The following is a 14,126-nucleotide window of genomic DNA, read 5'->3' as shown; positions in this document are numbered from 1 at the left end:
AATAAGTGCTGTAGGTTCCTCTCAAAGCACAAGATGTTGGAATTTGATAGGTGTAAGTATATTAATGTATTAGCATAGAAATTTGTGTGCAGTGCCTTGGACACAGGGGTAGCAGGAGAACGCCGTGTTTCCCCACATTGCAGCCAATGCTTGTTTCTTCACAGGACTGTCAATGACTATATTTTAATCTTTTTCAGAACAGTAAGATTTAATATGTTGTCCTTCATAAAATCTGGTTGTTACCTTTGAGCATACAGCTACATTTATAATTGTGGAATTCGGTCCTTTTTGTTCATTTTCAGTGAAACAACAATTTGAATTTTTCTTCACTTAAAACTTCTTGCATCCTGTGTGGCAGACATTGATGTTACAATACGTAGGTTATCTAAACCTGTTCTTACTGTGCTTTTTATATGTGGAATTGTTTTCACATTTGTTTTCTAAGTTTATCTAGCTGGTGATATTTTCCTATTGGCCAGCTCTTCTTAGGTGCCATTTACAGGAATATTTGACTCTTATTTTTCTATCCTTTCTTTTCAAAGATTAAAAAAAGAGACAGGATATTTTTAGACAAAAGTGATAGATGAATAAATGCTATGCACTATTTCATTTTTTAAATAATTTTTTTTTTTTTACACTATGACATCCCACTTCTAATTTGGAAACTTCTGCATACATTGGGCATATCGTGGTTGTGAAGAGGAGGAAAAAGTTGAGAGAAGTAGCCTGGGAAAGGGATGAGATACGGACCTGGAAAGGAGCAGAGTCTTGCTAGGTCACATGAGAAAGCAGGGAGCTCTTTGCCTGTCATTTCTGGATGTCATATCTCAGATTCCCAGCTGAGATCCTGGAATAAGAGACAAGATTTCCTCTATTCCTGTTCTCTCCTTCCAGTTTGAGTTCTACTGTTCCATGGAATGATTCTCCTCTTTTCAGTTTTGATTTCCATTTCACTCAGATTGAAAAGGAAAAGGCAAATCTTCTTGGCTGCATTAAAACCCTATCTGTACCAGAGTCAAACTGGAAAAATGAGGAAAATAGTGTGTCTTTTGATAAAAAGAAAACCCAAGAACTGTTGAAATGCTGACTTCCTGATCTTATTGAAAGGAAGTCGCTTTGGGATCAGTTGTTAGTTTGCTGTGATTCAAACTACATTAGAAAGTAATAGGAATACTTACATTGGAAGAACAATTTTAAGTGCTTGTTATGCTTTATTTGCCCTTAGAGACAAAGAGTAGTTGTTCCAGAGTGTACTGTTTTACAGGTATCTCTTCAATGATGCTGAAGTAAAACCGTTTGATTCTGCCCAGCTTGCTTCAGAGTGTTTTGGCGGAGAAATGACTGTAAGTTATGACTTTTATTTTTGTCACTTTCAACCATTACATTATCTGTTCTGAACACTTTCATGAAGGATTCCATAGTGTTCACCTTGGGTCTGCCATCTGTTGTGAATGTATATGAAAGAGTTAGCTGTGTTTTATTAAACCTTTGACATCTTTGTTGTACAGGTGATACTTTATCTTATGTTGATGTAGATAGCTGCTCTTCCACCATCGGTCTCTTCAAAGGATCTCCCCCTCCTTTGGGAGACGAAAGACTTGGCAAAGTGAGACTGCTTGCAAGCTGGTGATGCAGGCTTTCTCGTTTTTCTACACTTGCTGTAGAACAAAAGTTAGGATGATAAAGAAGGGTTTTAATTTCTCCTGTACCAACTATCATTTAATTTGTGAATATGAATCCAAGTATTTTTATGTGGTTATAAAAGACTGGCATCAGGAGTACAGTGTAGATATTACGAATGAATCAAAATTAATTAGTGAAGTCTCTCTCTAAAGAGGTATTTCTTCACTATATCTGTTTTTTATCATCATATTATTTATTAGTTATTAAAAAGAGAGTATGCAACTAATTTAGGAATCCTTCGCTTGGATGGCTGCTTTGCTCGGACTGTTGACTTGAAGGAGTAACTACTTCAAGCTTATGCCTATTGTGGAAAAACAGGGCTTTTTGATCTTAGTCTGTGCCTTGTGTCAGTAATTCCCAGATTCTGGGCTGTGAACCACTTATGGTCAGGTCCTTTTTCATTGGTGACAGAACTGAACTAAAAACCTGTCAGGTGTGTGTACAGCTTATCCTGTTGTTCAGCAGGAAAGTTTGAGCTCTGATACTAGTAAGTGATTTTCAAGCTAATGGATCTACAGGTTTAAATAGTTTTGCTTGTGCCTTTTATTGTAAGGAGATAAAATCTCTTAAGTTGAGGTTTATTTGCTTTCAGTAGTGCAAGGTTTTTTAATACAGCATCAGCTTTGTCTTTTGGGTCAGCCCACTGCCCTTTGACAGAAACCTTAATATTTTTCACAGTAGTAATACAAATAACTGTTTAATGAGACTCAGCTTATGCTTGACTTGATCATTTTTATCATTATATATCATTATATGAAACACATTATTAATAATGCGGTGCCTTACTAAAACAGTCCCGTGAATAAGAGAAATCCTCTTGTCTGATAAAAGGAATATGCAGAAATAAAGCAAAAAAATATTTTGTTTGGCAAATGGATAAAATACCTTTAGGTACCTAAAAAGAAGAGGTGTCAATGAGATGGATGAGGCAGGAAATTGCATGAGATGGAGGTCACAATATTGCATAGCAAGTGTGAAAAATCAGAATAGGCCACTGTAGAAGAAAAAAGAAAGAGGACTACTTTGAGCAAGAAGTAAATTAGCAGCCTCTCTGTAAATGTCCTGAAATAGTTTGCTTGCACATTTATCTCAAACTGTCAATAACCAGGCCATTAAAACAGCTTGTAATTAATGGTTTTACTTTCTTCTTGACAGACAAAAACTTATGATTCTGTTACTGATAAATTTATGGACTTCTCCTTTGAAAAGGTATTTCTCTTCCAAACACCTGTTCCATGATTATTTTTCTACTTTCATGATTTATCTCTCAAAGCAAAAATTATACAGATGTTTTTTTCTTAAAGACACACAGTGCTTACATGCTGTTTTATAAACGGATGGAACCAGAGGAGGAAAATGGCAAAGACTACAAATTTGATGTTTCATCAGAATTGCTGGAGGTACAAGTTGATTTGTTTTAACACTGATTTTAAAATACTGCAGGAAGGCCTAAACAAATAGGGAGTTTGAATAAAGATAGGAAAACAAATATAATTCAAATCAGTAAGATGACAATCCTTTCATTTAGCTGTCTTCCTTGGGAGGACGTTACCTGATAGGGAGTAAATTAAGATTTCCACTGTATGTAAATTTTAGACGTTTTCTCATTCTGTCCTGTATCTTTTAATTCAGGTATCTGAATCATACTGCTTCATAATAAAAAATGGTAGAGCACTGTTTGCTTAGCTTTTTGAGCGCTTCTCAACATTTTCTGAACAGTTGCAATATTACAAGAAGTATTTTCATTAACCACCATCCTTTTCATTCTTCAGTTCCTCAGCAACTTATTGCTTTGAGCGGAGGACAGAATAAGAGAACCATTCCAGATGTTTGTGTTCATGTTTGCCAGTGGGTTGTGAAATTTGAAGTGAAAGCACTGTAAGATTGTAACTATTTGTGTTTATGATGGGGAGCATCAGTAAGAGAAGAATCCCTTCCTCCCCATAGTCGTAGAGTAGCCCAGGTGTTAGTACAAGGGGTAGGGGAAACAAAACCCAGTAACAGCTACATCTCCCTGTTCTCCTCAGTGATGAGGGCTGGCTGCTCTTAGGATACCTGGCTATTTATGTAAAGATACTGTTTAAGCCACATATGGTCTGAGGAACTGGAAAAGGTAGCACACAGAAGCAGAATATTTCACTAGGGATCTCAGTGTACTGGATATATCTTCAATATGGGATTTGTAAGCCATATTTCTACCTCTTTATCACCTGAAAAAGCCAGTTTCCCTGCTCCCTCTGGGCAGAAGTAGTGCTTTATCATCTGTCACATGTTAGGTTCTTAATTTAAAAAGATTCTTCAGCCCTAGCCAGCAAATCAGAGTGTGCTCTTTAGTCTTCTCAGTCTTAAAAATAATAATAGATTTTATCAGAGTTAAAGTTCGAAGCTATTTTTATGTGAAAAATGCTACAAACTCATTTGGTGTAAAACATGATTTTGGAGAGAGGAACAGGGGCACCTGGCATGAAATCTTTTTGTGGTTAATGATGGAGAGTCAAATCTTACTCTTGAAGAATTTATCATAAGTTCACAGAGCTCATGAGGCTTTTGGGTCAGAGCTCCAACCTTTAGACATACCTAGTGAGGCTGCTGGAGAGTCTAATTCATCTCAATTAGTAAAACTGTGAGTGTAGAGAGTTTTTGGCTTTTTAAGTTACTACACTATTGCAAACATCAAAATATGGTCTTAAACTGTGGTTCTTTTTTAACATGTTGAACCAGTTGTCAAAATTTCAGCCTAAAAATGTGAGTAATTAAGTTGTAAAAGTGAGATCACAGAAGGAGGAGGAGGAGGTTCGTTCTGAGCTCTGTTCTGCAGTCATATGGCAGGCAAAATTAATATTTGCTGTAGTACGAATAAAACAACTTTGAGCAAATCCTTTAAAATAAAGAAAATGTTTCCAGAAATAACATTTCATAAGAAAAAAAATCTGTTTTCTTAGCCATGGCAAGCGTTTAAATATTCTTAAAATTATGCTTATGTAGTGAAATAAACTGCTTTCTTGTATCTGATGTTAGCATTTTTTCTTCAGTGGATATGGCATGATAACATGCAGTTTCTTCAAGACAAGAACATTTTTGAACATACATATTTTGGGTAAGTTTTTCTTGAAAAATGTAATATTAATACTTCTTTTCTTCTTGCAGATTTTCATTATTTATTTTAATTAACAAATAAAATTACTGACTCTAGGTTTATGTGGCAGTTGTGTAGTAGCATCCCAAGCACACTACCAGATCCAAAAGCGGTTTCCTTGATGACAGCAAAGGTAAGTACCTCAAAAGTATATCATGCTTATTTTAAATTTTACCTTGTTTACATTTTAACTCAGGCATTCTGTAATTAATGGTACAATATTTTTTTTTCCAGTTAAGCACTTCCTTTGTACTAGAGACATTTATTCATTCAAAGGAAAAGGTATTCTATTTACTTGTAAATTCTCATTCAGTAACTGCATGAATATAGTGAAATGTATGTCTGTACTTTTTTATTTTAAAAGTGTGATTTAGAGATGAATTAAGTACCATAGATGATACAAAGTTAATGTTTAAAGAGTGTCATTTAACACAATTATAGTAAACACTGCACAATGGAAAAAAATGCAAGTCCTGGTTTTAGCCTCAGCAGTGGCATCAGGAACAACGAATCTTGTGTTCTTTTCATTTGAAAATTCTTGGATGATTTTGGATTATTTTGTTAAAGTCTGATGTAGAGGGGGGTGTTTGCTGCTAAGCAGCAGTTGTGCTCGTCAGTTTTTAAGTTCTAGATACTAGCGTGGACAGCAAGAAAGGTCTGTTCTATCTGAAACATTTTTGTTGTCGGATTTTAATTCTTCCTTATCTATAGTGGCATAATGTTACTAATTCTAGATTGCCTGGGACTAGTAAGAATATGTAATAATGTGCAGCCGGGCAATTAGTCCAAATGTGTAGGTACTATTTGTGTTATTTTCAACGTATGTACTGTTATTTTTGTGTAGGTGCAACATATTACTAGTTTATAAAGTGTTTAGTTTTTGTAACTATAATCTTAAGATTCAGTGTTCTAACTGACCATTTAGAAATGTTTAAAGATTAAGTTGCAATTTATTATTTTAAGTTATAGTTTTTTTTCTGTATTTCTTTTTACAGCCTACAATGCTTCAGTGGATTGAACTGTTAACTAAACAGTTTAATAACAGTCAGGCAGCTTGTGAAGTAAGTGACTTAGGAACTCAGCAAAGTACAAACCAACTTTCTATATATTGTTTAACTTTCCTGGAGGTTCGTATCCCTGGAATATTTTGGACTATGAACTACTGTATTTGGCATATTTGTGCACTGTGAGATGAAATTCGTCCTCTCTAAATACTGCAGATTCTGGGGAATGACTTGACTTTTATTTTCAGAAGCCTATGGTGAGACCACAGGCCAATATAATTTTGTCACTAGAATAGAAGACGTGCAGTGGTCACAACCTCTTTATTTGATTATTACTTATGGATTTGTGTAATTGAGAGGTGTTTAGATGAAATCACCAAGAGAAACAGAAAGACAGACTAATGTTTAGGGACTAGAATGACAGGGACTGGAGTTGAACACAAGGGAGGAGGGCCGTGAGTTAAAAGGCTGTGGTGCAATGAAGAATCTTAGAAGGGGAGTAAAACCAGCTAATTTTTGACTTTGCTGAAAACAAAATTTATATAGTGCCTTGCTTGTGAAGCTGAGGATCTTGTACCCAATGTGTAGAAAGACTGAAAACTCCTAGGAGGAGGAGATAAAAATGGAGGAATGTTTTTTACATAAAAATTTTCAGGATGCTGCCTGAAGGGACTCTGGGACATAGTGGAGAGGGACTGAGAAACCATAGACAAAGAATTCACTGTGGTGTTGGCAAAAACAATTTTGAGATACTGAAGGAAAGTTTGTGATAGACTTTCTGTGATACTTTGAATGTACAAAGACCCCAATACATACTGTATCCTGTGTTAGACCTTATTCAGTACAAATGAATTAAATTCGTTTTTCTACAAATTTCTTCTAGGTTGTGAAATTGTTGTGTAACATTCAGCATTTGGATGATAGTTTCGTTAGTATGGTATAGTCCTAAGATGCTTAAAATGAGTTAAGACATTTAATATAGGAAAAAATACTCAAGTACAATTAAAATAAAAAGAACAACAACTTGGATTCTTTAATGTAAGCCATCTTTCCTTGTGAATAAAAGAAAATTTGTGGAGTCGGAATACTCAGCTGTATTATTTGCTGACTCGTAACTTTGAATGAGTCATTCTCTGTTATTTTTATACATTTTCCGACTCTGGAGATAGTAAGGGTTTTCCACATTTTAAAATGCAAAAGAGATCTAACTCAGGAACTACATTCTTGTTTAAGGCTATCCCTATTCTATAAGATTCTTCAGCTTATGCTTCATTGTAAGCAACATTTTTTACTCTGTTGACATCACTTTTCAGGATAAGCGTGTTTTTCCAGAACCCAGGGATAAGAAGATACTGGATATAAATTTATATTGATGTTTACTGCTATTGATCTCTTTACTGCTGTTGATCTTTATTCCTTTCTTGTCATGCACAGAAGACATTTAGATTTCCCTTGGATTAATTCTTACTTATTCCTTAATAATAGTAACATCAATTTCTCTTCAGACTTTAATATCATGCAAAAAGAAGATTGGACTAGAGCAAGTTTGGAACAAAACTAACAAAGTATGTATCTTCTGCAGTGGTTTTTGGATCGTATGGCTGATGATGATTGGTGGCCAATGCAGATTCTAATAAAGTGTCCCAATCAGATTGTGAGACAGGTAAGAAAAAATGTTCCTTTTAAGTCAAGTGACTACTTGACCCAAGAACAGAAACGGACAATTATTATGACACGTACAATGACCGTGGAAGTTTTTATTAATAGCTGTAATTATCTTCCTCTTTTCTATTCTTGCATCTGATTTAGAGAAAATATTTGGCCATGGGAGCATTATTGTTGTTTGAAACAAAATCAATATTACTATAGTGCCATAGTTGTACAGTTAGGATCACTAAATGTCACAAGAGATACAAATTAATATTTCTGCAACTCCCACGTGATCTCTACAAATTTGAACACTTTACATTAAAAATGTTTTTTCTTCTGGATTGGTTCAACAATAATGCATCAAGAAACACATTCAGAAAAGAAAAAATAATATGTACATTCAGTACTCCTAATGGAAAGCTTCGTTTCTAAACAGCTGCCTTTGGGTTTTGTAGATAGATTTAATTTTATAACATCATGCCACAAAATTTTGTTAATACCCTTTTCTGAAATGTTTAAAATTGAAAAAGCCCGACATTAGTAGCATTTGAATATTCACAGATACAAATACTATTAATAGTTTCACTTTATACTTTCTTTGCAGGTCATTTAGGTAAAAACTTTAGTAAAAACTTTAGCAATTGCTGTATCTCACCTGAACCCTTCAATTGGTTTAACTTTTCTGATTATTGAAGTGATGTCTTCGTACAGAACCATACATGGTTTCTGTGTGCAACCCATTACTAAGGGAATATATTTCATGGGAGAACTCTATACAAGATCTTAGGCAGAGCTCTAATCCTTGATGAATGTTTTATAACTTTAAAATTATTGGAAGGAATTTCCTTAATTTTCACATAAATTGTTACAACCAGAGGCAAAATAGAAAAATCTTGTCAAAAATATCTAAACGTTTCAGAAAATCAAGATTGAAGAAAAAATAATGTTTAGGAGCAGCAGTCTTAAGTCAGGTGTCAGTAGTGTACAGTGCACACCAATATTAAAAACTGTTTTTTTAGGGTTCCTCCATCAGATCTGTTTATAAAACCAGGTTTGAATATTCTGTTAAAATACAATGTGTCAATACAGTAAGAAATGGAATGTGGGCATCTCAATCTCAGCTTTACCTTTGAAATCACATAGGGCTGGGAGTAGTACTTGGAGAACAGTCTTTGCTTAGAAAATATGTATTGACATGTATGTAAAAGAATGAACATGTGGAGTTCATTTACTTGTGCATTTGCAGATGTTCCAGCGTTTGTGTATTCATGTGATACAGAGACTGAGGCCAGTGCATGCACACCTTTATCTCCAGCCAGGAATGGAAGACTGGTAAAATAACAACACCTGAAAACTCCTTTTTATTACATGCGTTACAGCAACCGCTGTTGTTTAATGAATTACTCCACATGGTCTCGTAAACCTAAAATAGTACTATTTTAATTGTTCTTTATTATTCTACCCAAAATACTCGTGATGTATTTAAAAATATCATTGTGGTTGGAAAAGCCAGAGTCTAAAGATACCGTTGTTTGAAACATTTGTTCCCTAGGTTTTCAGCATAGTCTTTTTTTTCACTGCCAGTAATACACTGCAAGTGTGAATCTCACTACTTGCACATGAGAATGCGATTGTAAATTGGATCCAGAGGCATATAGGTGCAAATTTTCATTTGTACATCCAGTAAAAGAGGTTGGAGATGAGAGTCTAGTCCTCTGTCACGTAGCTAAATCACAGGTTCTGTCAAAAAGTAAAAAAACCCTATTGGATTCTATTTTGTTCTGCTAATTATCAAGAAAACTGTCACTTTGTCTCCAATTATGAAATATTCTTTTTGATACATAATGAGAAGAGGAAGAAAGTGTTTCTTCTTTCATCTCTTGCATTAACCTTGTGATCTGGGTGATAGCTTTTTTCCCGAGCAAAAATGGCAGAGTTTGTAATAACTATACTGCCATAACAAAATTCAAGACATGAAGATAGCGTTTTCATGGCAAAAAATAGAATTTAATTTTCTCTGGAAGCCTTACTTTAAAAGACTCTGTCACTTGTTCTGTTCAGTGATAAGATCCAACTTTCCGCAGAGGAATAAGGTTGAAAGTGCAGGTTCTCTGTCTTGTCAGGGTCGTGTGTGTGTGTGTTTAGGAGACTCCTTTCCTTACGTACGCTCAGCTGTAACAGCATTCGTGCGTGAAACTCAGGAAATTTGAATGCAAATTGAGAAGATGCTTTTAAGTAGCAGATACTGTGGGGGGTTTTTTAAGAATTCTTTTCCTGACTAGAATCTTGATTCAAAGCACTGATTTTATTAACCTTTCAACGTTTTGAGTGATGGCTGCTCCCTTATGTTAAGCCATGTTGTTATCTAGGCAGGCTATGCTTGGAGCAAGAGCAAGTGTTAGAGGTCTGAGTATGATAGTAGGACAGAGTAGAAAACTGAAAGTTCATCTGAATTTTTTTTTTTAGACAGGTTCAAGATGATTTTATGCTCCATGTATTGTGTGAAAAACCTAAACTGGATTTTGTTTTCAGTTCGGATGACATGGATGGTCCTGTGGAAGACATCGGCAGTCGCTCTTGCGTAACACGCTTTGTGAAGACGCTCTTGTCAATTATGGAGCACGGTGTTAAGCCTCACAGTAAACATCTCACGGAATATTTTGCCTTTCTTTACGAATTTGCCAAAATGGGAGAAGAGGAAGTAAGTATAGCCTTGTAGTTTGGGGAATTAGGTATGTATATGCGTGTGTGTATTTTCGAGTAATTCGATATCTACATATTTCAGAGCCAGTTCTTGCTTTCATTGCAAGCCATATCGACAATGGTCCATTTCTACATGGGAACTAAAGGACCTGAAAATGTAAGTTCAAGTAACTTGGATAGTGAGAACTAGTCTTTCATATTTTGCATATGTGATCGTTAGCGCTGTGTCTCTTGAACCATCTTTCAGCTGTTAAATTAAAATTGCTTCACTCGTACAATTTTTTTTCAATGTTTTAGTGAATATAATACTTGAAAAAGATGCTGAATTGGCTGTGCTATAAACAGGAGTTTTCTATTTAGTATAGAAATAGATACTAAGTAGAAGCAATTAAAGTTGCCCTCATCATCCTGTTAATGGTAACAATTGATTGCTTACTCCTATCGAACAACTTAAACTTGTAAATTTACTTGCTTTTTTTATTAACTAGACCACCCTATCAGGCTGTGTAGTGACTTCAACCAGCCTAGTTTTTGCATTTGTACGTACAGTTTAGCTTATGCGAAATGAATGCTTCAAGATGACAATCAGATGATTAGATATTTACCTGGTTTGAGTTGTTCAAGTTGATTAAGTTGTTTTGAATAAAAGAGAAGACAGAATATATGCAAAACCATCTACAGGCTCTTTGAAATTAAGGCTCCAAATGTCCACGTTGAAATTGCTATTTTTTCCTTCAGCCACAGGTTGAAGTGCTTTCTGAGGAAGAAGGGGAGGAAGAGGAGGAAGAGGAAGATATACTCTCTCTGGCAGAAGAAAAATACAGGCCTGCTGCACTTGAAAAGATGATTGCCCTGATTGCTCTCCTAGTTGAACAGTCTCGCTCAGAAAGGCAAGAGCTTTTGAAAAACCAAAGTAAATTCTAATCTAAGCTAGTTCAGACAGGAATTAGAGATTTTTTTTAACAGCATAAATGAGCTTGTATAAGGCCCATTATATTTTTAACCATTTGAAAGATAAATGTTTTTTCATTGTTGACCAAATAAAAGACTCGGGCTAAATCCTTGAACACGTTCAGTGGCCCACATTTGGAGTTCCTTTTTTATTTGGTCTAACTACGAAATTTTTATTATTTTTGTTCGGTTTTATGTGTCAGTACCTTTTATTTTTTCTTGTCTATTGTGATACCGAAGAAAATAAGCTAACACTCAGTCCTGTGTTTCTCCTTAACCTTACTTGATAATCTCTGAAGTAAAATGATGAAGGTTTTTTGTATTTTAGGCATTTGACTTTGTCACAAAACGACATGGCAGCATTAACAGGAGGAAAGGTAATTCATTTAAATATGACTGTATAAGCCTCGGAAAAAATGCACATACGTATGTGTACATATGTAATTGTAGACAGTGTACTAATATCTAACTTTATTTGTTGCAGGGTTTTCCTTTTTTGTTCCAACATATCCGTGATGGTATCAACATCAGGCAAACTTGCAATCTCATTTTCAGTTTGTGTCGGTACAATAATCGACTCGCAGAACATGTAAGTATCAGAAGCTATAGCTGTTTGTTGCAAATCTTATCTAATAAGTGTAATGGAGTGATTTTTATTATTTTAACTGAATAAGCACAAGTCTAAGTGAGTTTTGTTTGTTTTGTTTTTAAGATTGTGTCCATGCTTTTCACATCTATAGCAAAGTTGACTCCTGAGGTATGTAAACATACTACCTGTATATTAAATAATTTGTATTGATATTTTTCTGTTTTAAATTACTTCAGTAATCCTTTGCTAATCAAAAATCTTGCATGGAAGATGATCCATGGAAGTTTTTGTGACATTAAATGAAGTCTTAACTGCACTGTATATTAAGTTTTCTAAAGCAGAAATCTGGTATGCAGTAACATATTTCTAGATTCTCCACCTATATGAATTTAAAATAAAAATTGGTAACAATAAAACATGTATGCTAGAATAAGTGGAGACATGTAATCATCGTCTGGTTGTTCAAGTTTTGGGGCACTATTTTGCAGTTCTGTGCATGCAAACACATTTCTCGGTCAGAATAAATTCTTGCCCTGGTAATCACAAAAATACTGAGAGTCCCAAATGGATTCCACGTGAAAAATATATACAGAGTGGAAAAGTGTATGCTCACACAAGGACGTTTTTGTATAGTGCTGTCAGAAAAGAAAAAATAATCAGGAAAAATTGAGGGCATGTCTAGCAGAGGAGGCATGATCGTGGTTGGAAAAGAAGCACATACTAAATCATTCTCATGACAGCTTTGCTTTGTGTGATAGAATGGGCACTATCAGATGACAGTCTACTTTCCCTCCTGTCATGCTAACATTTGCGACATTTTTATGCTTTTTTTGCTTTGCACATATACACGTGCACCAGAGACATTTTTGTGAGGTGCAGAAAATATGATAGTAGTAACCGCTTTATTGAAGCATTGTTAAAAACGGGGTGAGTCTTAGCAAACTTAAAAACAAATTCATATTAGATCCAACATGTTAGAGTAGAAATGTTGGCGATTTCAGAGGAAAACAGTATGCCAGTCATCACCGCATCATAGAATAATAATGATCAGTGTAAACCCTCAAAATGTGATGCTTTTGGATAATCTTTTTAGGAGCCATGTTACATGTTATGCAAATACATAAAAATAATAGTTTCTCTGAAATAGTGGTATCTTCTGTATATGTAAAACAACATAATTTGATTTTTCCAGACTGTACAGCTTGATTATTTTTTTCCCCGTTTTGTTCAGAATGTCTGAACAACGTGTACTGTTATTTCCTTGTAACTATATACTCGTACTAGACTGATCCTATCCAGTATGATCATGTTGCCTTGCACTAGCTATAAAAAGTGGCTTAATTTTACTGTATCCATGTGTGGATACAATAGAATTAAGGTATGTGTATATATATGTGTGTGGCTTATTTACAGATTAAATAAAAGGGATTAAAGTAATATAAATGTTTATGTCAGAAGTTCATAGAAATATGTTTTTATGCAAATATTTGGGGTTTTATTTTAAGTCTCTCAAAAAATTAGGGGATTAAATGAAATAGATCGAAGTGGATATTTTTATTTTTTTGCATTACAGGCAGCCAATCCTTTTTTCAAATTGTTGACCATGCTGATGGAATTTGCTGGTGGACCTCCAGGAATGCCACCCTTTGCTTCTTACATTCTGCAGAGGATATGGGAGGTACAACATGTAAAAGAAAACAGAAGCTATAAATTGTCTTTCTCTTGTTTGTTCTTTTATGTCTATGAAAGGGTTTTACATTTAATTGCCATCCTTGCTGCATCAATTCATGATTTTTTAAAACGACCGTTTCTCTTCCAAATAAACCACAAGAACTAACAGACATTTAAAACTCTGCTCTAACTTTTAACGTTATTTTAACAGCATTCTGGTTAACTGGTATTTCAGTGTAACTTTAAATTTGAGTTTAATGAGAAATTACTTGATTCATAAGAAGGGTCTAGAATGATTCTTCTAGGCAAATTCCACTTACTTTTCTCAGTTACCCTTTTGCAAGGACCGTAAAATGTTTCAGGGCCCATCGTGTGTTAGGGCTTTTTTGTCCATTATGTGCTTGTTCTTTGAATATTCGTTTGACTTTTTTTTTTCTCTGTAAAATACTCACTAACATTTTTAACCCATAAAATAGCACTAAATTGAATCTAGTGGATAATTGCTGTGGTGCAGGACCATTCTTGCTTGCATTTCTAAAGCAAGAAAGAGACTTTTTAACCAAGTTGGCACAGGGATGAATTCCTTGACCTGAGCAATAGATTAGGAATTTCAAGTTTTCACTTCAGCTAACTGCTCTTTGAGTTCCCAGTACAATTTACTGTCTTAGTGATTAAGAACAGTGTGTCCAGCCTGAAGACTGTACAGGACAAGCTGTTGAACGTTCATTCCCTTTAATAC

At 34.8% G+C, this 14,126-nt stretch overlaps 1 protein-coding gene across 15 annotated transcripts in view; it reads left to right on the top strand.

Annotated features, from left to right (window-relative positions):
• USP34 (ubiquitin specific peptidase 34) overlaps positions 1-14,126 on the top strand; it is a 146,051-nt gene that overhangs the window by 107,466 nt on the left and 24,459 nt on the right. For 13 of the 15 annotated variants that reach the window (XM_074817148.1, XM_074817140.1, XM_074817139.1 and 10 more), the window contains 16 exons: positions 1,265-1,343; positions 2,839-2,892; positions 2,988-3,083; positions 4,716-4,780; positions 4,877-4,952; positions 5,054-5,101; positions 5,815-5,880; positions 7,406-7,486; positions 8,720-8,805; positions 10,006-10,174; positions 10,259-10,333; positions 10,915-11,066; positions 11,456-11,504; positions 11,612-11,716; positions 11,840-11,884; positions 13,290-13,394. In XM_074817148.1, coding sequence (XP_074673249.1) covers positions 1,265-1,343; positions 2,839-2,892; positions 2,988-3,083; positions 4,716-4,780; positions 4,877-4,952; positions 5,054-5,101; positions 5,815-5,880; positions 7,406-7,486; positions 8,720-8,805; positions 10,006-10,174; positions 10,259-10,333; positions 10,915-11,066; positions 11,456-11,504; positions 11,612-11,716; positions 11,840-11,884; positions 13,290-13,394 — 1,351 coding nt within the window. The remainder of the gene's footprint in view (positions 1-1,264; positions 1,344-2,838; positions 2,893-2,987; positions 3,084-4,715; positions 4,781-4,876; positions 4,953-5,053; positions 5,102-5,814; positions 5,881-7,405; positions 7,487-8,719; positions 8,806-10,005; positions 10,175-10,258; positions 10,334-10,914; positions 11,067-11,455; positions 11,505-11,611; positions 11,717-11,839; positions 11,885-13,289; positions 13,395-14,126) is intronic. The other 2 variants (XM_074817138.1, XM_074817141.1) reach the window with 2 other exon arrangements.

Source organism: Strix aluco, chromosome 3, assembly GCF_031877795.1.
Source record: "Strix aluco isolate bStrAlu1 chromosome 3, bStrAlu1.hap1, whole genome shotgun sequence".
Lineage (NCBI taxonomy): Eukaryota > Metazoa > Chordata > Aves > Strigiformes > Strigidae > Strix > Strix aluco.
This window is presented reverse-complemented; position numbering and strand designations above follow the sequence as displayed.